Raw genomic sequence first — 27,590 nt, forward strand, 5'->3', positions numbered from 1 at the left:
CTTAATAACTGAGAAAACGTGATCTCTTCAATCTCATTCCTTTTCCAGAATAAAACATCATAGTATGTAAATTGAGGATTTATTTCTGTATGCATGTTTAAATTGATGTTTAGATGAATTATAACCATCATATAGAGATATTGTAAAAGGCTTGTGTGTGTATGTAATATGTTAAATGATAACCCTTATTCTTAAGACACTGTGTAGATATTAGCCAAATTTTCATAATTTTCCCATGCTAATAATTTATCAAATAAAACAGTATCAGTAGGTCTAGGGAGTCCTTGAATTTACAAAACAATACTCATTTGAAAAGTTCTTCCTTTTCTAATTTAATAGAAATAACCAAAACAAAGTGGTTTTCAAAACAATGCTTTTTAAAACTGTTCTAATACAATTGCTACACCACATTCCAGAGCACTTAACAAGAAATATTTACAGGTTGCTAAATGTATTAAATAATCATGTAAAGAAAAATGCTTTTATTACACATCAGCCAAAAAACACAGAAACTGAACAATTAGAAACGTTAACTTGTTAAAAAAAATTAAATATTATTCAGAGAATACAATACCACAGAAACAGCACTTTTTAAAAAGAATCAGTAAAGTTAACTATGTGCAAAAAGTACCAGTTTTAATTACCAGAAAGAAGGAATACTGGGAATTGAACCCTTTGATTTGTATGTTTACATATAAAATTAAAACAGGCTTTCAATTGCACAAATCTTTATCGACCTCATATATACATGTTTAATGGCATTTTGAATTAACAAACGCCTACATTGGCAGGCCTTTAACATGCATCATTTTCCATTTCAAAATTTATGTTCACACTACAGGAATGCTGAAACGTGTGAGAGATCCATAAAATTCTTTGAATTTGTTTATACAAAGTCACAGATCATTTTAAAAGAAAAGAGCAGCTCCCTACTTGAAAAAGAATTGAATAGAAAAGAGAAAGTTGTGTGTTATCATTGTCAAATCAGCTACTAAATTAAGGAATCAAAATAACTTCAATTTTTCAAAACAATTTTGATTAGGATGCATTTTAAAAGTAGACTAGCAGATAGGTGGACATAAAGAAACAACAAATGAGTGGAGTTACTGCACATGCATCACTGAAGCAAAGAAGTGGTGGCCATATCCAAAATCACAATCTTATGAATTACTTTGAAATAGGTCTATGTAAATTGTGGCATATAAAGTTTTTAAAAAAGTACCTCCATTATTTACTGAAACACCTACTTCTTAAAAAAATATGTTAACTTTCCCCAATTTTTAAAATAAAATGCCACACTATAACTGCACACTTTATTTGTTAAAAGCTAGACTTGGGTGATACACATACAAAAACTTTCCTATAAAACCACTCCCAAAGGAAATGGACTCCTGCCATGCTAAACAGGCAACAGACAAAGCAGTTTTATTGCTTTTTTGCTAAGGAGAAGTGGAAAAAGAAAGAGAGAAAACCTACATCCAGCACGTAACATTTTCAACTTCAAGATAGTGTTGCCATAACTTTCACGTAAATGGGACTGGCTAATAAAGCTACATTATACAACAGAATGGCAAATTGGGGTGATTTTTTAAAAAATACTACTTTGATGCAGTGGCTTGCAGAAATGTTTATAAAACATTCTGCTCTTCTATCCAGTGTTGAGTACGCCGACAGTCAATGCCACCTCAAATATTATTAATGGGAATTTTTCTCATGAAAAAGGCTATCTACATTTTACAGCATACAGTATCTATTTTAAAAGCTAGGGGCAAAGCCACCCTTTTTGGATAGTAAATCAGCCTTAATAGTATATGATAGGACACTTAATTGCAGGGCACAGTTAAGTAAGACCTGAACACACTTAGCTGGTTAAACTAACACTAATCACTAGTAAGTACAAGGCAGGGGACCTGCTGAGGTAATTGAGAAGTCCACAATCAGCACGCTGTACATTTGTTATCCTTCCTGTTTCAAAGTAAGCTGCCTTTTTCTTCTTTGGATTAACTTAAATGTTTGGAACCTATACAACCAGGGAAAGAGTTTTTTGTTTTGTTTTTTAGCAAGAATATTTGAAGTCATAATTTAAGAGTCAAATTATACGACAAAATACTTTGGGACCATATCAGATGTAAGTTACATTGTAATTTATGAAGCCCAGGTAAATCCATTTCACATGCAAGGAAAGCCCCATTATCCACTAGAAAGTAGATATATGAAGAACATACTCCAAAATAAACTATGTTTTCAAACCCAATGTAGCTCAATAATTGCACAGGTGCCTGTGATGTGTCAATCATAGGCTTCTTTTCAGCTGTAAAGGTGACAGAAGTTCTATTATGATATACTTCTTACCATCACTAGGAAAAGCTCATCAAGACTGCACAACATTTCCAGCTATGAATATATTCTTCAAGAAATGACTCTAGCAATTTAGAGAGACTTATACAGTCTATGCAGAATGTTATTATCCACTATGTTTCAGGTGGCAAATAATCAATTTAATGTCTCAAATTATGTTTTTGCAAAAAAAGTAAAAAGATATTCATACAATTTAATACACTTAAATCTATTACTTTTCCATTGCAGTTTCAGAATGGAAAAGAAACTAAATTAGCTCAATACCAGTTCTCTTTTGCAGAATCTTCATATATTTAATTTAATTAAGAAATAGTTTCATTCATTATAAATTGAGATATGAAGAACTTCAGTATACATAAGAAGTACCATTTCATCCAACGGTGATTTAGCATTTTGTTCTTGCATTTGATGCTTGCAATAGGTTCGTAGGTGAACATTTTTTTCGGAACTTGTCGGAGAGTAAACACACTGAGAGAGAACATCCTCCCACTCACCCTCATATTTTTAATTGCAAATAAAAAGTGACACTCAAACTAGGCTATGCTGATTACCTGTATGTTAGATCTCTCAAGCTAAGTAATCTCATCTCTACATTTGGAAAAAAAGAACAACACTATATATAGAAAATATCACATAGTCCAGTTAGAATGTTGCCTTTTATATGTGGAAATGACAGCTATGATCATGAAACTTGCTTCCAATCTCTTGAACTGACTTCTCTAAATTTAATTTGGTCACAATGTAGATTGATATATATTCATAAAACAGACAATTTAGAATTGATTTTTTAAATAAAACCTTTTGTGAAAATAAATCCCTGGACTCCTTTCATTTTTAATATACTGTTTATCTAAGAAAGTGAATTAAAGTCGTAAATATCTTTAATTGCTTTCATGTTAGAGAACCATCCTGTCTGCCTCTTTCAGGGAAAATTGAAGTCAAGCATTGGAATCGCTGGGAATACATTGGAAAATAGAAACTATTCAACTCTACTGTATAGATCAATTCTTCATATACTGTGAACTATTGGCCATAATGAATACACTTAATGTCACAGTAAAGCTTATGTTTTGGTTACCTCATTATAGTTTGCCTTTTTGAAACAGGCATAAAAATATTCTATATAAGGGTTTGAAATAGTTTAATATAGACCTACGCCAAGCATATAAGGATTTTTACCTGTTTAACATTGAATTACAATAATGCAGATTTTTCTTGTCTTCGAAGAGCTTTGTTATGCTCGGACAACTGCATATTATTATTCAACTAGTTACTTGTCTGGTATGCTGGTCCATTTTCTAGATTTAAGAATAGACAAGTAACAGCCTGAAAGGACACATTATTCTCTTCAATTTAAGCTGCTTCTGAAGAAAACTGAATAGATCTAACAAAATAATACAGAACTTCAAATTATGAACTGCTTAAGAAACAAAGAGCATATTACAAATCTGTTCTTGATTAGGAACATTAGTAAGAATACATATTAGCTTAAAAACAGTTCAGCAAATGTTGCTGCCTGAAAGAATTTACAGTACCATTATTTACAAATAAGACAGAGTGAATACAGGAAAGTTTACACATTTGGTAGTTGACAAAGGTACTAGTTTGCTGATAGTAGTCTATCAGAAACTGTTAGTAGGGAAGACTGGACAGTCACCAGTTATTAACATCATAGGCTAATTCTGAAAGTACTAAAATCTATATTTTAGTTGGTTTTGTAGCCAACATCCTGCCTTAAAAGGGAAGAGAAATAGACAAAATACCCCCAAAAAATGTTGCTGAGGTGTATTGTGCATGGGACTTCCATTTAATACCATGAATCCTACTTAAAAACATGAATTGCAACCAAAGTCAATAAAGCACATATGAAGAACTCGCACTCCTGCATTCTCAAATTCAAGATGATTTAATGATGTTATGATACTTCTATACATAATAAAAGACTGCAGAGCCTGGCTATTTGACCCAACGAAGTATGATACTTGAAATATCACTTGGATAAGATGTTGAATATCAAAAAGACAATCACACAACCAGATGATCTGGTTACATGAAGAGAAAGGTTGCTTAGAATTTAAACCACAACCCAGTATGAAAGTGAAATATGACTTGTCTTGGTCCTACAGAAATAGTTATTAGGTAGTGACAAAAATGCATTGTTCATACAAATGTCATCATATAAAAACTTGTTTCTGAATGAATGTTAATAATCTCAAACGACTGTAAATGAAGGAGTGAAAAAGTAAAATAAAAATCCAGCACAAAAAAAAAAATCCACAAACACAAGAGCAATAAGAGAGGTTGAAAGCTTTTCCCCCTTAGACAAGAATGTTTCTGTACAAATGTTTTTTGTAATCTAATACTGTCTGAACACTATCAATAAAATGGCCACTAAAGCCATGATAATATCCCAGGAACATTTAAATATGTTTTTCTTTACAATAGTTTGGGTCCATTTAATCAGTTTACTTTATATGCACCGGCCTTTCATCTGATTTTAGACGTTTTCTACGTGGTTGTATAAAATCTTCATCTGAATCATCAGTTATTTCAGCATCATCTTCTTCTTGCTCGAATTCAGGTAAAGGCTGGAAGATCCTGCCTGGGTATATCTCTGTAAGTTTATCTTCAAAGTATAATGCAACTGCTTTCCCTGCCTGTGCTACTTCTGAATCAACCTGCAAAGTAAAAAAGATAGTAACATTCACCAATTGGTAATAAACATCTCTTCAGCAAGTGTGCATGGTCTGAAAAGCTTACCTTCAAATTAATCTCTTGTGTTTCTGCATAAACTTGAACAACTTTCATCATCTAAAAAGGATACCAGAGTCAAAACAAAGGAAATTATAATCCCTTCTAAAGTTATGAGACTGTACAGGAATGGATGATGAAACTCAGCCATGATGGCAATTTATTTCTAAAAACTGTGACACAGAGGTGACACTTTATAAGGTCCCATTGCTAAATTTGGGTATGTGATCTGTTATCAAATGATCAGTTTTGCCAAACTGATACTAAGCACAGAAATCCAAAATTGAGCTGTACAGTAAATAGAATAATTGTGTTATAAATGCTCGGCAGTAATTTCTTCCATCAGGATTCCTTTGTCATTTCTTCTCAAGAAAGTGCTATCCCACTACTTTCCAGTTCAATTCTTCTTGTCATGATCTAAATGTGATAACTGCAGTAAGAAAAAAGGGCAAGTTTCTTTTTTAGTCTGTTCTAACCGCATTTATCTGTCCATGAAAATTTCTTTTCACTGTGAGTGCATTCATTTTTCTTAAAATTAATTTTATTTTGAAAAATACTTCGGCCTCATCTATTACAATCCAAGTTTAAATTAAAGTTACAACTGCTAGCGTAACGCAATACTTTAAAAACTTTTACATTTCTGAGATTTACCATAAGTATTGGAATTTTATATGCAGGTATTAATATTAAACCAGGACAAAGATTATAACCCACTTTAAATGAAACTGAGGTTTTCACATTCTGTCCTATAGAAAATTCAGGATTCTTTTTCAAGAGTCTCTGTGCATATTTAAATAAAACCTCCCAATTAATGGGAGATAGAATAATGGTTTTAGATAACATAGATAATAAAGACTGCATCCAAATGCTTTCTATAGATGTTAACAACTCTAATTTAAGTATGATTAAATGTGGCCAATTTTCCTGGAGTCAAAAAATATCTTAGGTGCCTACTGATTATTTCTTTTCCCATAAACACTGTGTATTAGGTTCACATGCCATATTACTGATGTTTCAAAAACACCATATTATTTCAGCATTTTTCTATATAGTTGAAATTACCATTAATTATTTGTTTTATTTTAAGAACTTTGTTATCTGAATTGCCTAAACTAGCAAGATAACTTTCAATTAATAAGGAATCTAACCAACAGACTGCTTTGCAGAATGGTTTCCAAACTTTTAAAAGATGCTATCTAAGCAGCCAGAGGGTCGACTTACTTCAGTGTCCATTTTTAAACAACAGCTATTCAGTTTTCATCAGAAGGCCACATATTCTACAGCTATTTCCATCACAAAATCTGTTCTATTATAAGTCTTTTAGCGACTGATGGCTCATGCCTCCTTGCCTTTGTTTAAATCCTGCTTTACTGTTTATTTTATTACATGAAAATCCTCATGTAATCTTGATTTAAAATTACTTTTCAAAACTATTTATCATTCACAAAATGCTCTAAATTTAAAGATAATCTATGAGTACATCGTTTATTTAATCGTAAAATTATTTATTAATGACCTATCTTGTTTTCTATTGCTTTCAATGCTTTTACATATCTACTAAATCATTCACACACAGAGGATTTCTGCTTTTCTGCTGCTTGGGCTAGGTAACAATGTGCTATTGAAAAGACAATGTCTCCACAAAAAGGAGGCATGAAACAGCTTGTGCATGCAAACCAGCATTTAATTGATTCATTATTAAAATCAGTAAAGAAACCAGAAGAGCAAGAATGTCCTCAGGATTCAATTTACATTATCACATCTGTATATAATAAGTGACTAAGTCTGAGGCTCAATCTGTGCACAGCCATATCTTTGTACAAGTTACATATGGGACACTATTTCCATCCCACATGCAGAATTTGGAAACAGAAGGTATTTTTTTAATCCGTCAAAACAATTCTACAAGTTGGAAGTTAACATACTTCATTAAACCTTTCACAGTTCTTGAAGATCAGCCGAACATCTGCCACAAAATCTTCAGGTGTCTGATAATGTTGTGAATGTTTCTTCTGCAGTTTTTTCTTTACTGTAGATAGATCCATTGGTTTCTTTATTATTTTATAGTAGTTTGGTATCTGTTCAGAAAAAAATGCAATCACATTAGAAGAGAGAAAATTTAAAAAACATACTTTTACAGTAGAATATTTTTCTGTGTGAAGCATTTTCATTTTTAAACCCAAACCCAAACATTTTGAAAACACATACTAAAAAATGCAAAATTGTGATATTATTTTTAAATGTGGAAATTCTGCTTCATAGCTCCTTATTATTATTATAATATTGCTGAGCCAACAATTTTGTAAATAGATACTTTTTAAAAAGTACATAGTGCAAAATACCATTCATAACATAATAGCAACTATGACTGTCAAATGTTGATCACCAAATTCAGACTCCTAAAAATAAATATTTACATTTATTATCTCCAGGTAATGTATATGACATCACTCACCGAGGCTGGAACTGGCTCTTGGAATTCAATACTCAGCTCATGGCAATAGAGATAAAGTAGGAGGCGCTCACATTTCTTGTAGAGGAAAAACAAATTCAATTAAAATTGTTTCATTCTTAAAAGACTGAATTTTTGTTAGTTATGTGCTTATCCTTCAATATTCAGAAGAATAAAGTTCTCAAAACCTAATTCAGTCTGCAAACAAACTACCAGTATCTAGATTACCTGGAATCAACAAAGATTAGTTCTATATATTTTCATATCCGTGCAACTAATTCCTTTTGCCTTCAAAGCTTTGGATCTAAACAAAGTCACAAGGAAGTAACTTTCAGAATTGTAAAGTATTTCAAAAGCTATTTATGATCTGGCATGTTTGTAAATATTATGTGTTACTTCTAAATGTCAACGCATCATTTCAAGGTGAGAGTCATTGACAAGCCTAATTCATGTTTTAAAAAACACTGTGCATACTATCACAATACTGAGCACAACATTTTTGCTTCAGTGGAAGGCAGATAAGGCAAAGCGGCTTTCCTTGCAAAGAATCCTATAGCCTCCGTAGAGTCATTCAAAAGGCAGTACCTCAAATTTCTGCCAAATATACTTCAAAGCCAAATAGCTCCCCAAAACTTTATATTGGGAACATTGACTTCCAATTACCAGAGATATTTGTAGTTTTATGGTTCCTACATCACACATATCTTGCTACTTTATAACCAGCCAAATTAATTACGCTTAGAAACAGCAGTTTCGATTAAGTATTGAAATAATGGAATAATTTATTTCCTACAATTCCATGGTCATTATCACAGTTGAAACCCTCTAAGCACAGCTCAGAATCGCATATAGTCCATGCCAGTTATCAGCCCAAAATATTACAACAACAATAAAGCAATATGTTCAGGTTTGTGGGGCTGGGGGTGGAAAATAATAACTGATTTAAAAGACTTGTCCGATAACTTGCTTGATCACGCTCTATGCCATTACTTCTAAGCAAATCAAATCATATGCTTATTGCAGCCTGTGGAATTCCTTCTAAGAAAGTGTTATCATATCATATTATATGCTTATCATACTGTAACAGAAAAGTAAAAGCACTAGGACATTAAATGACCAAATTTGGTTCAGTTATGATAGAGGATAATTCAATGGACAGAACATACAGAAAGAGTTGAAAAAAAAACTATAAGCATAGGTAAAATTTTCTACGAGTATAAGTAAAGGAAGGAGAAAATTCAATGACTAAGAGCAGGGCTGTCAAACTGACGGCCCGTGGGCCGGATGCATCGCGCGCTGGCCACATCCACACCTGATTTAGCGAAGGGGAAAAAGTCCTGATACCTCATGTGACGCTGCTGTGACGACATGAGTTTGACACCCCTGAGTAAGAGTAATTACATGCCAAAGACAAGATTCAGAAGATATTCTGCATAAATGGAATTAAGAAATGGCCTCAAATCTCTAGGAAGATAGAATTATAGTTCTTCTTTAATAATAGTTTTTTAAATGTAAAAAAGTGAAAATGCTGTACTACTATACATATCACAGAAAAATGAAAATTCACTGATTTAGATTATTTTAAAATTGTGATTCATTCTTGCTGTAAACAAAGGGATCTCTTGATAGCATTACACATTGGTCAAAGCAGTGAAATTATTGCCTCTCCACTGATTGAAGACTTGGAAAGCTATATCCCAAATTAATTACATTAATAATCCACATTATCACTAGTCAACAGATACAGAAAACTCCCAACTCTCTGTTTCCATTTAGTGGATATCTGAATTCTACAGTCCAGATGCTGTAGCCAAATGAGAAACAACTAAAGTTTCATGGAAAAACAAAAAATAACATGACATTCATCTCTGTTTATGTACAAAATTTTGTTGAATTGCTGAATGCAAACTAAATGGTACAGTTTAATAAAACAGTTTCAAATACACTGAGAATTTGCAAACAGCCAGCTATTTTTTTTTAATGTTATGAATGGAAACTTTAGGATAATTGGCTTGATGTAGTGAGTTCCCATCTCAAATACATATTCCATTATCATTGTGGGGAATTGAGGAAAACAGGGAAATCTGGTTGAGAAAAGAACAGTAGACCTTTATTATGTTTCAAAGCTGGGTGTGCATGAAATGCAACATGTCTTACAGTTACAGCAGGGGTGTCCAAACTTGGGAACTTTAAGACTTGTGGATTTCAACTCCCAGAATTCCCCAGCCAGCCATGCTGGCTGGGGAATTCTGGGAGTTGAAGTCCACAAGTCTTAAAGTTCCCAAATTTGGACACCCCTGAGTTACAGTGTATGTAGAAAGTCTAAATGTCCCTTCCGTTAATATGCCAGTTTTTTGAAATGTAGAAAAAAATCAGACCAAGATAAATCACTTCAAGGTTAAATTTGACAGATTTGGAGCACTTTTGCAAGGAAGAATGACTTGCAAGATTCCCAAAGCAAGATGTGCCATCTGATTACTTTTGGGCTTTTACCCCAAAAGTCTGAATGCTGTCATTAAACCAAAAGGCGCTTCAACAAAACATTAGTTTAAGGGTGTGCATCTTTATGCAATCACATTATTGTAAGTTTTTATTGTTTTTTTTTTCTTTCTAAAAAATTTCCGTTTGCTTCTCAATATAATTGCACAGCTTGAATCTTATGTTAAAGATGAAAAGAATTCTGAAGTATTTTATCTTGGTCTGGATTTTTTTATATTCAAAAGCCTGGCATTTTAACAAAGGTGTGTGGACTTTCTATATCCACTGAAATCTAAAACAAGAAGAAAGTAGATGAAAAGACTTAGGCAGAAAGCTCCCTAATTTACATGAGAATCTGAAGGGAAAGGAGTGGAGTGGAGTGGGAGGGGAGGGGAGGGGAGGGGAGGGGAGGGGAGGTGAAGAAAAGAGAAGAGAGAAGAACAGAAAGGGAGAGGGAGAGAGGCAGGAAGGCAGGCAGGCAGACAGACAGAGAAGCAAGCACACAAAAAAATTGTGAGATTATGTTATTATAGCCAATATTAATAAAGGCAGTTTTAACTCGTAAAGTTGGTTTCGATTTGGTTTACATAGTTAGATGACAGTTGCTGACTATGTAAAATAAAATGTAAACTAAATAAAAGGAACATATAACACAAGAAAGCCAAGATAATTGGATTAAATTGATTTGAGAACAAGATACCTAAAGCATGAGACACCTACCCTTTGGTCCATAGGACTCAATCCTTGTGCAGTTTTCCCCTTCTTGGTGTGCTGCAAATTATCACAATCATATTCTACCTCAGGTTTGAGAAGATCTCGACAAAATGTACATATCCATTCTCCACTAGAAAAGAAAAAAAATCATACAGAAATCTAGATAACATATTATAAATCTTCTAAATATATAAATCCAAATCTCCAATTAATCAAATCATGCATATATACATGAATGTGTGCGTGCATGTGTGTGCGCGCATGCTGGTCAGTCTATTCCTGTCACAACCAACAGATCAATATGTGGTTGATCTGAACATAGTGGACACTGCACCTGCAGAAAAAGTGCTGTTCAAACAGCTGGAAAAGTAACTTTACAAATAATTCTTACATTTACAACTATCACAGCATCCTTGCAATCGGATGATCAACATTCAGGCACTTCACAACGAGTGTGTGTTTGCAACTGTCACAGCATCCCATAGTCATAATTGTCATTTAAGCATTTCATAACTGGCTTCCAACAAATAAAAGCTGACAGTACAATTGCAAGTTGATGTCCTATAATGTCTGGCTTAATGACCCACAGTGACTCAATGTGGAAAGTGATGTCATGTGTCCGTCAGAGTTACATGATGTTTTGCTTATCTGCAGAGTTATATTTGCCAAGCAAGGACTACCTGTATTAAAATCAGTAATGGCCTCGTAAAAAATTTAAAAATTATAGAAATAAAATGCAAATTGTGTTTAATATTTTTCACTAGCATAACAAACACAAATTCACCTTTCACAGGGTTTTTAGTTACTGTAATGATAAAGAACTTGCCTAACATACTGAAACCTACTTTTTTTTTAACCAAGTGCCTTGCATATGTATGATTATGAGGACCAACTCTCCCCAAAGCATATAAGACGTGATGGAATACTTTCTCTTGTGCACTGCTTAGTATGAAACAAAGCATAATTGCTTCACAGACATCATGGCTCTTGGCCGGTAGCAAAATCTCATGTTAAATAAGTAACTGCTATATAAGTATAAGTGACTGTATTTATGTATTCAGTATTTATTGCACATTTTAGGCCACTTTAAAATAATATTAAAAACCTACCAATACTAATAATCAAAACTCCTAATACTCCAAGAGTACATCATTCCAATATAGTAACAACCTGCAGAGAGAACATCACCACCTCAATATTATATTTTTAATATTCAATATTATATCTTGGTGCAAATGATCACACCAAACTCTTACGGGATGTAACGTAATAATATTTTCATACCTTGGAAAGCTGAGGAGAGTAGGTACATGACATGTCAGATGGAAAACTTTAGGACACTTTTCACAACACAAAAGGTCTCCCCCATTTTGGCACACAGCACACCAGTCTTCATTGGGGTCATCATCTTTATTGTTGCCTTCTCCTCCAGCCCTGGCAGACCGGTGCATGAGGCTACGGACTGGAGATTTGCCATTTACAAGACCATGTCCAGACTGTTTACAGCTTTCATTCAATTCTGTTGGTTCAGTTTTTACATGGTTGTCTATACTTCCCAGTGCTTCTAACTCACTTTCCAGATGTAAGCTTGTAGAAAGTGGTGGCGTCAAACTGCTTTCAGGACTGCTAAGCTAAAATAAAGGCACAAGTGAAAAGACTAAGAAACTTTCCCTTGGGTGTGCCCTTCCCCCACCTCATTTATTTCAGTAAGCTGTTCTAAACATGAGTACCAATAAAGGAGAATATTTATAGCTCAGGGTTGAAATGAGAGGTCCTTAGTGCTCTCTGAGCTTGATCGAATAAATGAATAGATATAGATCCAGTTCAATATTCTAAGATATGCAACGTGCTGCCAAGGTTTAACCATGGTTTATTAAATTAACAATAGTTGGCTAATACTGAGCCAAGCACCTGAGCTTGCTCTTTTCTCTTAGTTTGATTTATGAACCAAAGCAACTTGGTTATCTAATTAGATAATTAGATAACCAAGTTGCTTTGGTTCATAAATCAAACTAAGAGAAAAGAGCAAACTCAGGTGCTTGGCTCAAGGAAAACAAAACATGGCACTAAAATAGAATTGTTAAATATTTCTAGCACTATAGTAACCTCTGTGGAAATAACAACTACTCTGTAAAAAATAACAAATGTCTTCAATTCTCCTCACTGCTTAGAAATCCTGTGTCAAAATAGTGTAACACAGAAATAGAATTTTACCATGCAGGCACTTCTTCTGCCATCTTCTGTTTTTTCTTGCTTCACAGGTCCTGAAAAACCACACACCTCTTCCTCTGTGCCAGGTTCTTGCTTAACTTTTACATGGTCAGATTTAAAGCTAATATTGTTCTTCTCAACGGTTCTGCCTGATGAGCCACAACTGAAAAGTATACAAGTTATTCAAATTAAACATCCCTCTGATAAAAATTCTGAGAAATAAACATCCCCAAACCTATTAAAATCCTTCCTCCAAAAAGTGTGTAAGGAACATAATTATTCAATAATAAAACCAACAGAAATAACTCTGCAATTAATATTTTTATTTGTTAAATTCTTCATTTTTAATATACCTGTATATATTTTCATTTTTTTAAATTTATGAAAGCATGGTGTCTACTTAATATGAAATCAGGCTTGTAGAATCTTAAAAATGACATCTAAAACTACTATTAAGAAAAAAACTCCCCACTTAAACATTGTGCCTGGAATAGTAAAGTTTATTTTCATTTTTTTCTGCAAATAACTTTAAATGTTTATTTTAGCAATAGAAATTTTCAAAAAATAAATTATATCACTGAATCATTCTTTTCATTTATTTTGTGTTTTAAAGTCAGATTTATTTCAAAAAGTTGTTTAGTTCTTCTTTATGAAGGCATCATTGCCTTCATAAAGTAATTAATTAATTACTTTATGTAATGTAATTAATTAAAAATCTTTCAAAATTATATAAGCAGCAAAGAACCCTGAGGGAACCTAAGCAATTTTTTCCACAATAAAAATACAATATAATTTCACAGACAGTATTGTGCTAGTTTCCAATTTAGAAACTGTATATATCTAATTTTATCTTGATCTTATAGTTCTTGGTAAATCGGGTATTTCTCTCTCTCTCTCTCTCTCTCTCTCTCTCTCTCTCTCTCTCTCTCTCTCTCTCTCTCTCTCTCTCCCCCTCCATCTACCTACCTACCCTCCCTATTGTATTTCTCTCTCTCTCTCTATCCCTCTACCTACCTACCTACCTACTCTCTCTCTCTTCCTACCCACCTACTGCATTTCTCTCTCTCTATCCCTCTACCTACCTACCAACTTACCTACTCTCTCTCTCTCCCTCCCTCCCTCCCTACTGTATTTCTCTCTATCCCTCTCTATCCCTCTATCTACCTAACTACTTTTTTAAAAAAATTGCCTCTTCAAAACCTTGGTGCGTTTTTACTCCAGTGTGTTTTATACTCTGAAAAATACAGTAATTATTTCTGTAACATCTAAATAGAGCATATATTTTCTCTCCTTTCCTTCCTGTCTCTATTCAGTTACCTGTTCCCTTCACCTCAACTCCATCCACTTTTTTTCCTTCTTCCATTTCTTGTTTCCTTTCCTATACAATTCCTCTTAACTCATCTCCATCTCTTTACCCAATTCCTTTTTGTGTTTCTGCTGGGAGAGGGAAGTATTTATACATGTGTGCAAGGGGAAGAGACACAGCTGGCACATGAAGTTAACTGGAAATGTAAATGGAAGGGAAGAGACCTCTTCTCATTCAAAGAACTGTGGCAAACCTTTTTATTTTAGTTCTGCCTGCTAGGGAAAAAAGGATGGTAGAGGACAGGAAGGCCTGGAGGAACATTTACCATGGGGTCGCGATGGGTCAGACATGACTTTGCAACTAACAACAACAAACCTTTGTCTTAAACTGGAATTTATGTTCCTAGTTACGTACTCAATTCTCTGGAAACTTCAACATACATTTAAAATGGAGGTCCTGTTTTTGAAGTCAATTAACTCACCTGCCTCTACTGCCTGTGCTAGATGTACTGGGTGGCCTCACAGGAGTATGAGAATTGGATAAACCTAAGGAAGGATGAGTTTATTACAACAGCATATCACAGGGAACATTTCTAGCAATGCACAGTTTCAACAGTTCATATTTTAAAAAACAGTGTTACATTTTTAAATCCAAGCTATTATGAAGCTTTCCAGCATTCAAACCCTTTAGCCTTCTAAATCTAATTCAGCTTCATTCTATTGAAGTAACAAAATTACTTCTCCAGTAGGTGGAGACATCATCCAGGCATGGGTATGACTCCGTCAGGATCCAATAGGACTGGGTCTACAAGTATTAAAGACACGCCCACGAGGCTACTCCCCAGAAATAGACTCAGTCGATCCTTGGATTAACTGTGTCTTCTATCTCTACTTACCAAAAAATTTCTAATTCTATCCTAAATCTTCTCTACTTCTCCATTTGGCATTCCTCCTCAAATTTATCTCCCCCAGGCTCATTCTGAGCCTATCAGAAGACAACAGCCTTTGTGAGGCTCGTTCTCCTCAGACCTCGCTGCCTCAGTAGCCTAAGGTCTTTCGCCTCGCCTACAAGGCTCGCCCTCAGGCTTATCGGGCCGATAGCTGCTACCGCGCCAACCACGGAAGAAAAGCTACCTTTGAAGTGCCGTTCGCTGAGCTGCGCCGCCAGCCCCGATCTACCAGGTCCTGGTCTATCAGCTTCAGCCAGCCCTGATCTACCAGATCCCGGTCTACCGGCCAGCCTCTCTCAGCCAGCCCCGATCTACCAGGTCCCGGTCTACCAGTTTCCCTCGCTGCCGCAACACGTTCTTCAAAATTTCAATCGCATGAGGCGCTGGATTAATTACTAGGCGACAAGCTGCTTGGTCGGCTCGCCATTTCAGGCACTCTTCAGGCCCCAATCTATCAGGTCCCAGTCTACCATAGACGGCAGTTAATTTGGGCATGAAATTGACGGCGGCCATTTTGTTTGGGCAGGAAGGCCTTCTTCAACAGAAACTGTGAGTAATGGCTTCGGCCCCTCAAGGGGAGGATCCCATCAGCCCAATCGCCCCTTCTGCTCCAGCCCCAATGGAACCTAGGAGCAAAAAGAGGCCCCAGTCCAAGCATTCTGCTCCAAAGCCAGCTAAGGCCCATAGGCCTGCTCCCTCTCAGGAAGTTCAAGAGGCACCTATTCTCAGTGCTACCCCTGATAAGGCCTGTGACTCTGCTCCTCGCAAGGCCACCTCTAAAACCAATCACTGTTCTGCTCCTAGTCCAGCTCTTTGAGCTCCTGTTCCTTCTAACTTTAATCCTATGGAGGATCTCTCCACTGACACCGATGGGGATGCCTCTCCACCAGCTTCTCCTTTGAACCTGGAGGATGGGATTAGTTTTCACGGGGACTCTGACTCTGAGGGGGATGACAGCATTACTCCGGATATTGATGTAGGTTCCCCAGCGCCCAGGGTTGTCACCATGAACCCCGATGAGATGTCCCACATCATAGCTGCTGCTATTGAGCGGGGCATAGCTGCTGGCCTGCAACATCGGGCCCCTGCCCCGGCCACTCTTCACAGGGCCTCTGCTACTAAGTCCAAGAGGGGGTGTTCTAACCAAGATCAAGGGGGTCCTTCTGCAGGCACTTCTCAGCCTTCTGCTGTGGATACTGAGGAACAGGCCACTCGCGATTCTGACCTGTCAGAGGATGAGGACTTGTCTCCTGCTCCTTCTGCCTTGTTGGGCTTGTTCAAACCAGCCATGTTTCGCTCTCTTTTATTTAAAGCTAAGAAGGTCTCTGGTATTCCAGCTTCGAAGCCTTCCACTTCTACAGAGGCAGATAAATCAGACACCACTGATCCCCTGTTCTCACGTCCTCCTATTGAAAAGGACATTGTTCCTTCCCCGAAACTGTTTCTGGAGATGATTCAAAACCAGTGGGGTTTCCCGGGGTCAGGGCCCCTCCCCTCTACTCTGGACAAACAGTTGTATAATGTCAGCCCAGAGCTTACAAAACTTTTGGCGGTTCCTTCCATTGATCTTCCAGTGGTCTCCTTGTCTTCTCCTAATGTGGCCGCCAATGCTCCTGAGGATGCCCTCCGACCTGAGGACAAGCTTTTCAGGCAGTCGCTGGTAAAGGGTCATCAGTCAGCCGCTTGGGCGGTCAAGGCCGCCTCTTCTGCTTCTTTTTTCAATAGGGCTGCCCTTCGACGGCTGAAGCAGATGCAGGACAGGATCCCTCCTGGGGACTCCCACGCCCACCAGACATGAATAAGCTGAAGGGGGCTATGGAGTATGCCGCTGATGCCTCCCTGGATGCGGCACTTTTCTCTGCCAGATCCATGGCTTCTTCCATCGCCATGAGACATCTCCTTTGGCTGAAGCAGTGGTAGGCAGAGGCCAGAATGAAATGGCGCTTGGCGTCCGCACCTTTCTCTCCTGGTCTGCTATTTGATCCACCTCTGGAGCAGCTCTTGGTGGAGTCCAGAGACAAACGCAAGGTGCTTCCTGCTGCAAATCGCAAATCTGATTCTAAACCTTCTCCCTTCTTCCGCAAGTTTTCCTTTCGCGGGACGGACGGGGGATTTGCCTACCCCGTCCTCAGCGCCAGGCTCCCTCGAGACAAGGCCAGCAGTTCCAGGACAGGTCCAACTGGAACTCCCAGTGGTTCTCCTATAGAAAACCCTTCAAGGGTGGATCAAACCGCACTTTCCGTAAACAGAGTGAAGGCCCGGGGGATCTCCCCATCGGAGGCCGCCTGTCCTCCTTCACAGATCGCTGGGATGACATCACCAGCGACACTTGGATCAGGCGCACTGTCCATTTTGGCCTGGCTCTGGAATTTCTTTCCAGCCCCCGCAGACTTTCGTACCTTGTCCCATCTCCAGGGACACCTCCAAAAAGCATCTGGTTGAATTGGCTATCGGGCACCTCCTCCAAATTCAAGCTATCGAGGAGGTTCCCCTTGATCAACAAGGGCAGGGGTTTTACTCCTGTCTCTTTATTGTGCCTAAGTCTTCGGGGGGGTTGGAGAGCCATTTTCGACCTCAAATTTCTAAACAAATTTATAGTTTATAGGAGGTTTAAAATGCATTCTCTGTTGTCCATTCTGGAGAGTGTTCGACCCAATGACCTTCTCTCCTCCATTGACCTAACAGAGGCATACCTCCATGTCCCTATTCTTCCAGATCACAGATATTTTCTACGGTTTTCTTATGATAGGAATCACTTCCATTTGGTTTATCCTTGGCTCCCAGAGTCTTTACAAAAATCCTAGCTGCCCTGGCGGCCCATCTCAGATCTATGCCGGTTAGAATTCTGTTATCTTGATGATATTTTGTTACTATCCAGGTCTTCACACCAGGTTCTCCGGGACATCCGTCTCACCCTTCAGACCTTAGCAGACCACGGCTTCCTGGTCAATGAAAAGAAGAGCCATCTCCAGCCCACGATCCCTCTCACGCATCTTGGGGCAGTAATAGACAGATCTCTGGAGCAGGTATTTTTGTCCCCAGAGAGGCAGGTGAGCATTCGCGACCTGGTCTTGTCGGTCCGCGACCAGCAGGCGGTCCCGCTCATTCAACTATCTCAACTTCTGGGCAAGATGGTGTCCGCATTCCACATCATGCCATGGGCCAGAATCCACAGTCGCCAGCTCCAATGGCATCTTCTCCCGTACCAAAAGGCAAACTGCAGTTGCTCCTCTCACAGAATTCTCCTGATCCCTACGCTGGTGGCTCTCCCCTGCTGTGGCTCTAGGCTCCCTATTTCGTGAACCCCCGTACATCACGTTAACGACAGACGCAAGTCTGCAGGGTTGGGGAGCTCACATCCTATCTCACACGGCCCAAGGGCTCTGGTCACGCTCCGACCAGGTGAGCAGTATCAACTGGTTGGAGGCAGTGTTCCTGGCCCTGCTCCGGTTCGAATCTCTCGTGGACAATGAGCATATGCTCATCCTTATGGACAATACCACCACCAAAGCACACATAAACTGGCGGGGGGGGGGGACAAAATCACGGCGCCTTATGACTTTGTCTTGCCAACTAATGTCTTGGGCGGAAGCTCACCTGTTGTCGCTCCGGTCCGAACACATATCAGGCATCCACAACACTCAGGCAGATGAGCTCAGCCGCCACACATAGATCCGGAAGAGTGGAGCCTCTATCGCCGCATCTTCCAGCAGCTGACAGTCAGGTTCGGGCTCCCAGTTCTTGACCTCTTCGCCTCTCGGGACAACAATCAGTTACCAAGGTACTTCACCTGCTTCGCGTCCCACGGGGCGGAGGGCACAGATGCCCTGAGGACCGGCTGGCCCCCGGGCCTTCTGTATGCCTTTCCTCCCACCCCCCTCATCCAGAGGGTACTCCAAAAGAAGATGGTGGAAAGGACAGAACTCATCTTGATCGCTCCTTGGTGGCCCCGAAGACCTTGGTTTGCCGACCTCATGAACCTCTCAGTGGGTCCTCCATGGCAACTGTCACAATTCCCATCACTCCTCCTGCAAGGGGCATGCCAGCATCCAGACCTCCAGTGGCTGCGCCTCACCGCTTGGAGGTTGACCGGGAAGCTCTAAGAAGTGCGAACCTCCCAGCGGACATCATCCGAACCATCCAAGCCTTCAGACGTCCTTCCACTAACTGCATTTATGACGCCACTTGGACTCAATTCGCTATATGGAGCCAATCGAAAGACATCGTCTCTCTTGAGGCTTCGGTCCCTCAAATTCTCCAATTTCTGCAACGAGGGCTTGATCTAGGCCTTTCACCGAACACTCTTCGACGCCAGGTCACGGCCCTGTCCTCGGTTCCCTCTGTGATGACGGCTCGACCGCTTTCTCATGACCCTCTGATCCGGCACTTCCTGAGAGGGGCTTCAAACATCAAACCACCGACAATACACAGATTCCCTACATGGGATGTCTCCAAAGTCCTAGAAGCCTCAGTCTCCCTTTGAGCCTTTGCATTCTGTGTCCTTGCATGTCTTAACACTGAAAGTGGTTTTTCTTGTAGCTATTACCTCGGCGAGGCGAGTTTTGGAGTTGGCAGCCTTGTCCACCAGACAGGACTTGTGCATATTTCACCCAGAAAGGGTTGTCCTGCGACTCGACCCGACCTTTGTGCCTAAGGTAAACTCTGTATTCCATAGATCCCAGGAACTGGTGCTTCCAGACTTCTGTCCTCATCCGTCACATGAGCTGGAACGTAAGTGGCATTACCTTGATGTGCGTCGGACTTTACGCATTTATATTAAGCGATCTGCTTCTTTCAGGCGTTCTGAGGCCCTCTTCGTCAAGTTCTAACCTGGCGGTAAGAAAGGATTCAAGGCTTCCTCTTTGGACATTGGGCGTTGGGTGAGGGCTGCTATTCCTTGTGCGTATTCCTCTCTCTCTGCCTGTTCCACCTCATATCACGGCGCACTCTCTCTCTGCCTGTTCCACCTCATATCACGGCGCACTCCACACGCAGCGCGGCTACTTTTGCGGCTTGGTCGTCTCAAGCTTCACTAGAGGACATTTCCCAAGCAGCTACATGGGCTTCAGTTACTCCATTCATCCGTCACTACAAGCTGGATAGATACGCCTCGGCTGATGCTTCCTTCGGACAGCGCGTGCTGCAGCGAGTAGTGGCCAATTAAGTCTCTTATCTCTTTCTTTCCCTCCCGATGGGACTATTGGGCTTTGGTATGTCCCATGCCTGGATGATGTCTCCACCTACTGGAGAATGGGCATTGGTCCTTACCTGATACGCCCTTTCTCAGGACGGTGGAAACATCATCCAGCCCCACCCTATTCCTGTGGCTTTCTACCTTTCCTATCTAATGTGTATCTTACCTATCTCCTATGTTTCGTGGGGAAAGATATTATTATATCATTTCATATTGCTAACACAGCATTCTACAAGTCACTCCTTCATCTATTTCTGGGGAGTAGCCTTGTGGGCGTGTCTTTAATACTTGTAGACCCAGTCCTACTGGATCCTGACGGAGTCATACCCATGCCTGGATGATGTCTCCACCATCCTGAGAAAGGGCGTATCAGGTAAGGACCAATGCCCATTTTGTCTTTTCATATATGTGCTATTAGATGAAGGGGGGAAACTGCCTACTCATGGAAAAAACCTACTTTGATTACATTTAACTAAGCAGTCGTAATATAAAAAGTCCATATATTGAAGCAAAAAACATTCAGCCTCTTTACTGTGCAAGTTACTAGAAAAAGCTGAGTAAAATTTCAAAATAAGTATTGGTTGTTTTATATACAAAAATTAAAATGTCTATTGTGATCTTTCTCAGCTTACCTGATGAGCCCGGAGATAGTGCTGAGGGTCCAGGAGAGGGATTCATACTGCTTATGGGTTGAGGGGGTAGATGGCTACCTGCGATATATCTACTTAGTAAATTATCTAAGTTACTGGAACCAGCATCTTCTAGCTGAAATTTAAAAAAAGACTCATACAGTGAATTTGCCAAGTCTAAATGTAGTATGCTAGAAATTACCTCTTGAAACTATTTGTATTTTTTCTGAAGGATATTAAAAAATCTAAGCCAACAATATGATAGAACAATGTTCTGGAAACAGGCAGTAGAACATAGGGTGACTTCATATAGCCTCTTTATACTATTCTTAAAATCATTGGGTTACAATTAACTATTAAAAAAATAAGAGATGACAAGTTCCGGATTTAAGTTAGCAGGCTTTTTTACAACATGCCAGAATTTGAATTAACAAGGGTATATGGCAACCAGCAATTTATTTGTTAAATCTATTTTCCCCTAAGCTGAGAATCACATTTTTTTCACATTCTTTAAAGCTAGATTTAACATTCTTCCATCTGCACTTCAAGGCAGATATAATAAAATTTCTATAGCTGAGTGTATTTATCCATGCAAGGACAAGAAAATTGAAATCATCTCACACACATTAGTAGGTTGTAAAGAGACATTAGGTCAATCTGCACCTTTAATTGATAATTACACGGGGAGGCCAGATAAATGTTATAGGACACAAAGGAACCATATTATTTCCAAATTGTTAAAAAAGAAATTGAAATGTTTCCCCTCCTCCCAGAACAAATTAGTACAATTGACAAATAGAAATAATTTGCAAATATGTATTTTCCAATCAAGTCTCTCTTTTAAAATATTCAGGAAACAGCACAGTAGTCACTTTCAATCCAAAATTAATGGAGCAACTAAAGAGTGCTGTGCAAGCAGATGTGCATTCACATTCTGGCGGCGTCTTTAAGGCTGTGCCTTAGGAGGTTATGGGGGGGGGTGTAAATCAGTGGCAAAAGACCCTGGGTACATTTTAAAATCATTTATACCAAAGAGATCAAAAAGCCAAATCATCAAAATATAGAGAACACATAGCTTATTTTATTTATTTGTTTATTAAATTTGTATGCCACGCATTTCCCCACAAGGTGACTCTGGGCAGCATTTGCATTTGCCATTTTGACTTTTTTATATGCACACACACACAATCTTAGGTACACATCTTTGATCACGAGAAATATTAACCTTGGACTGTTTAATTTGTGCAATAAATTTCAAGATTGAGTGAAAACTTAAACACAAATCTTGTCATTTTTACAGTCTCTAGTGCAAAAAGAGACATTCTAATAAAGACATCCTACAGATTGGATTTTATTTTTCTTATACAAATTGTAAATCATTTTACTCCAATGTAAGCTGTTAAATGTTAATTTAAGTAACAATTAACTTTCATTCTTTTTTTGATATAATATTATTACCTGTATGGGAGGAATATCTGGCAAGGAAGGTAGATTTTCTGGGTTAGTTACAGATGGAATAAGCTCTATTGCTGCTACAGATGGGCTTGTTGGACCACGATTAGCATTTGCCATGGTGGCTGTTGTAGGGCTTGTTGGATTGATAGTGTTGTTATGTACTGAAACAACTGGGAAGGGACCTGCATGTCCTGGATTTGAATGCTAAAAAGAGGGGGGAGAAGAAAAATAATAGAAATTATCATTAAGTTAGTTACCCAGAAGGGCAATATTCATTTTTCACCTGTTACTTTTAATAAGTCAAAATAATAACAACATTTTCTTATTCAAAATTTAATGCCGATATTTTTTAGACACAAATTTTCCTTTATCAGAGAATAAGCTCTGATCAATAAATCTGTAAGAGTCAACAATCAAAGCAATAAAAATTGTGGCAAACTAATAACCGTGAATATTGCATGCCTTATGTTTGAAAACTATGTTTGGGTCTAATTTCAGATTTCTTATAATAAAACCTGAATCTGTTTCCTTAAATAGCAAGAACAGAAATGATCTGTTTAATTTTGAAAGCATTTCCATAACTAAATTATACTGATATTTCTTTTAAGAAAACTGATTCACTTTTCTAAAATGAAAGGTGGGAAACAAAATGTGCACACAGCATATACTTGTCTCTGTAAGTGTGGCTGCATCATAGAATACTGGGGCCCGTTGTGGCGTGGTATCCCTGGGAGACGAGCTGCATTCTGAGCCATTCTCATCTGGTGAGCTTGGAAAGCACCGCAATTCATACTCCTCTGCATGGTCTGCATACTTATCAACCGTGGAGGCTACAAAATATAATGAATTTTTATAAAACTCTCGCTCTGTAAATGAGGAAAAACACTAGCCACTTTTCCCATGTTTTTCCTCTTCTTCGTAAGGGAACAAACTGCATTGCACTGATATTAGGATTAACAAAATGTAGCCCCATATATACTTTAAATGGATGCAAATTCTATGCCTGAAAATGATCTTTTGAGTTTATATGAGTATCTTAATTTAAAGAGTCTGAAGACTTGCCTGTTGCTGAAGCATCTGTGGACCTGCCTGGCGTGCGATTTGCCCTGCAGGCTGCCCCATCCTCATCTGCTGTAACTGCTGGTGTTTTTGTTGCGCAAACACCTGCTGCTGCATGTGCTGGAGCCGAAGCTGTGCAAGATTAATTTGCCCTGGAGGTTTGTTGATATGATTTGTTCCTGGAGGAACTTGTCCCACTACTACATTAGGAGTGTAACCTTGTGTTGGCTTATTTTCAATAACAAGATTACCTAGACAATAGGAGAAAGCATGATTAACTACAATGCTTGTACTTTAAATAAAGTTTAATAGTGAAATGCTTGTGGTTAGCTTCACATTAAGGGATGAAGCTTTAAAAATACACAACTAGTGAATTTTTTCAATAAAATATAATACATGTAGCTTGGGGTTGAACTATGCTTTCTGAACCTGGCTATTTGCTTTCAGGTATTTCATTACCCAACTAAGTAACATTATCAAGGTTGAGTAATGAAATGCCTGCAAGCAAACAACCAAGCTCAGAGAGCAAAAAGGACTCTGCATTTTTTATTTTAAAGGATTCAAAGGCATATTTTTAATTAATGAATATATAAGATGTGGGTTTTAATGTATCTGTATTATTTACTTTGATCAAACTAGGGTTAATGGAACAATTTCCTTAAAAAATTAGCGCCTACTCTCAATATACATGTGATTATGATGCATAGCTGCGGAAAAAGTTTTAACTCTTGTACAATATGTACATTAGATTTTTTTCACTTAAGTCCTTAAATATATTTATTATTGAAAAAATTTAAAATAAAAATATGGATATAATTTTAATTGCAACAGCAAAATTTCATTAACGCTTGTAGTCACTGCCATAACCTATGGTCTCTGAGTTATTCTCAGGATTATTCAATATTCAACAAACTCTATTTTGAATATAGTTTGATGAACCACTTTCTCTTATTCTTGCTGTTCTGATACATTTTAATTTATGGCTCAATATTTTAATTTGATTACAAATATATCCTTCCTTGCATGTCTTTACAGCAGCTGCATCTTTCCCAGGATTGCCTAGCTGTTCCTTACAGTATAGGCTAATTCTGATGCATTGCACAGTCCTATTAAGTACTAGCTTGTTCTTGTATAAAATAAGAAATATTCTTTTCTCTAGAACAGTGTCCATAATTCTTTTTTTAAAATACTCTATTCCAATTAACTACCAATTAACAGAATGGAAGATTCTGTTCCTTCTTTAAAAAAAATATTGTTAAAAAATCTGACAATGGTGTCCAATCTCCATTTTAAAATAACCCATTGTATTATTGTCACATGTATTTATCAAAAATTAATATTTATATCAATAAATATTAAATATTTATGTCAATAAAATAAAATACAGTTTAAACATTTCTGCACCTCTAGGATCTTTTCAAAGAGTTTTATATATTTCATTTCCAATACCTTTTCAGTTCCCAATGTATATTCCCATTCCAAAGGACCATATGATGAACTCTGCACATGTAACAGGGAGTTTGGGTATCTCCCCCTTTTCAGAAGCATCCTCTCACACTACCCTGAAGTTTGGGAACCTCAAAAGTGGCCTCCAACAGAGTAAGAGGTGCTGCTGGTGGAGAAGAACATGGGAAAAACCTGGTGTGGACACGTAAGCCTTTGTACATACCCACAAGGCTGTCTGTAATTTAGATGTTGACTGTTAGTTCTTGCTTATTAAATCTAAATGTGATCTCAATGGGATGCAAGGGCTATAATAGAAGGCAAGTCTGATTTCCCCTGGACTTTTCTTTTCACTGGAAACTACAATGTCTCTATGCCAACAGCATTTCGGCTCAACCACCAATTTGTTGAAATAATTTTACCTTTAAGAGTCTCCATCCCATTACTTCAGAGTTTATATTGCAAAAACAAAGTTTGCAAAGAAAGGAACAATAAAAAAAATCTTATTGAAAGAGAGAGCATCTGCTCCTGTAAACCTTGCATTTTATATCTTGTTTTGTGGAAGGGGAGACAAAAAGGAAAACAAAGTTTTTGCCTGTGCCAAGGAAAATAATTTGGAATTATTTTGCATCTGATTTTTGATTATTTTTTAGAATATGAAGATTTTTTTCATTCAAGAACCAATTTCGTTGTATTTAAGTACAATGACAATAAAGATTATACTTATACTTATTTTTGATACATTTGTATGTGTTGGGGAGGCAAAACGGTCTGTTAACGCATCTGTTTCCCAACGATAATTGATAAGCTAGAAATTAAGATGAATGGAATCCAAATTACTTTCCTATAATTAAAGACTTGTCTTTTAAATATTTTTAGAAGACATTGACCATATAATTATGTAATACCCCATACCTCATATATTTTTTTCAAATAACACTCTCTTAGTCCACAATTGTCATGCCCCTTGATACTACTATATATCTCACTTCACAATGCCTTTCTCTGAAAAACATTGCTACCTATTATTAAGATAGGTCAATTACCATATGAAAGAACGTTGGTCCTTACCTGAATGTTTCTTTTCTGCAGAGAAGGCGGGAGGGACTACAGCTGGGTTTAGTCACAGCCTGATTGGTCCAGAGACTAAGGGAATTTTCTTAAAGACACCATCCTTCCCTACTGGCTCCCAGTTTCCTCGCAGTCGAATGGAGAAGCTGTAAATCTTATGTAAGGCCAAACAACCGGAGACACATATATACACCATGACCGCCCCTCGTCGGGCCTAACTGAACTTACTAGGGCGGGATGTAGCCCCTCCCGCCTTCTCTACAGAAAAGAAACATTCAGGTAAGGACCAATGTTCTTTTTCCTGCAGATCGGCAGGAGGGGCTATAGCTGGGACATACCCAAGCTAAGTCCCAGGGTGGGATGAAGATCCCGGGGAAGGGGAAGTCGCCACCTGTTGTAGAACTCGACGCCCGAAAGACGCGTCCGCTGGGGCAAAACGGTCCAAACGATAGTGTCGGATAAAGGGCGTTGGGGAGGCCCAGGTGGCCGCCCTACAAATGTCCTTCAGGGGAGCCCTAGTGGCCCACACGCCGTGATAGGGGCACTTCAGGTGGAATGGGCCATGATCCCCTGGGGAGGAGTCTTCCTTGAGGCTAAATACACCTCACTAATGGCTTGTCTCAACCATCTACCAATGGTGGTAGACAAAACTCTAGCATCCATTGTGCTGGGCTGAAAGGATAGAAAGAGCGCCTCTGACCGGGGGAAGGAGGATGTGCATCTAAGGTAGATGCGCAAAGCGCGACGCACATCCAGCCGGTGCCAAAGGTGTTCTCTCTTGTGTGAAGGAGAGGGGCAGAAGTTAGGGAGTATGATTTCCTGCGACCTATGAAAGAGGGAGTTGACCTTCGGGATGAAGGTTGGATCTAATCTAAGGACGATCCTGTCTTGGTGGAATTGGCAAAGGTCATCCTTTGATGACAATGCTCCCAACTCCGATATGCGTCGAGCTGAGGTAACGGCGACAAGAAAGGCTACCTTCAAAGTGAGGAATCTGAGGTGAACTGTCCTCAACGGTTCAAAGGGAGCGCCTGTGAGGGCCCTAAGCATGATAGAAAGATCCCATGTTGGAAAACGATGGATAGGAGGGGGACACAAGTTTGCCGCCCCTCTGAGGAACCGTTTTACTAAGGGAACCTGGGACAAAGAGAAACGACCATCCCCTGCCAGAATGGAGGAGACGGCAGCCACCTGCCTACGTAGGGTGTTATGGGAAAGGCCGTGGTCTAGGCCATGTTGAAGGAACTCAAGGACTTGGGGCACTGAAGCATTAGCCGGAGATAGATTGACTCTCTCGCACCAGGAGGTGAACACCGACTACGTAGAATTATATATCCGTGTGGTCAACAGTCGTCTGGCCGCTTCGATGGTGGAGATGACCTTGGCCGATAGATGTGCCTCCCTCAGGAGGCATCAGGCGGTCAGCTGGAGCCACTGGAGCTCCGGATGAAGGAGGACCCCCTGGCACAGGGCAATCTCCTCCTAAGGAATCCTCCACGGGGGAGAGATGGACAGTTGAA

At 38.7% G+C, this 27,590-nt stretch overlaps 1 protein-coding gene across 4 annotated transcripts in view; it reads right to left on the minus strand.

Moving 5' to 3' along the window:
* Nucleotides 1–307: 307 nt before the first annotated feature.
* TRIM33 (tripartite motif containing 33) overlaps nucleotides 308–27,590 on the minus strand; it is a 67,029-nt gene continuing 39,746 nt past the window's right edge. The window contains exons 9-20 of one of the 4 annotated variants that reach the window (XM_081948863.1): nucleotides 23,560–23,807; nucleotides 23,166–23,327; nucleotides 22,501–22,701; nucleotides 21,046–21,178; nucleotides 14,752–14,815; nucleotides 12,968–13,127; nucleotides 12,038–12,384; nucleotides 10,760–10,883; nucleotides 7,565–7,639; nucleotides 7,035–7,187; nucleotides 5,119–5,169; nucleotides 308–5,036 (exon numbers count right to left, since the gene is read on the minus strand). In XM_081948863.1, coding sequence (XP_081804989.1) covers nucleotides 4,824–5,036; nucleotides 5,119–5,169; nucleotides 7,035–7,187; nucleotides 7,565–7,639; nucleotides 10,760–10,883; nucleotides 12,038–12,384; nucleotides 12,968–13,127; nucleotides 14,752–14,815; nucleotides 21,046–21,178; nucleotides 22,501–22,701; nucleotides 23,166–23,327; nucleotides 23,560–23,807 — 1,931 coding nt within the window. In that variant the 3' untranslated portion in view covers nucleotides 308–4,823. Of the gene's footprint in view, nucleotides 5,037–5,118; nucleotides 5,170–7,034; nucleotides 7,188–7,564; nucleotides 7,640–10,759; nucleotides 10,884–12,037; nucleotides 12,385–12,967; nucleotides 13,128–14,751; nucleotides 14,816–21,045; nucleotides 21,179–22,500; nucleotides 22,702–23,156; nucleotides 23,328–23,559; nucleotides 23,808–27,590 lie in introns of all 4 variants that reach the window. The other 3 variants (XM_081948862.1, XM_081948865.1, XM_081948864.1) reach the window with 3 other exon arrangements.

This window comes from Natrix helvetica (genome assembly GCF_964273705.1).
Source record: "Natrix helvetica genome assembly, chromosome: 3".
Classification (NCBI taxonomy): Eukaryota; Metazoa; Chordata; class Lepidosauria; order Squamata; family Natricidae; genus Natrix; species Natrix helvetica.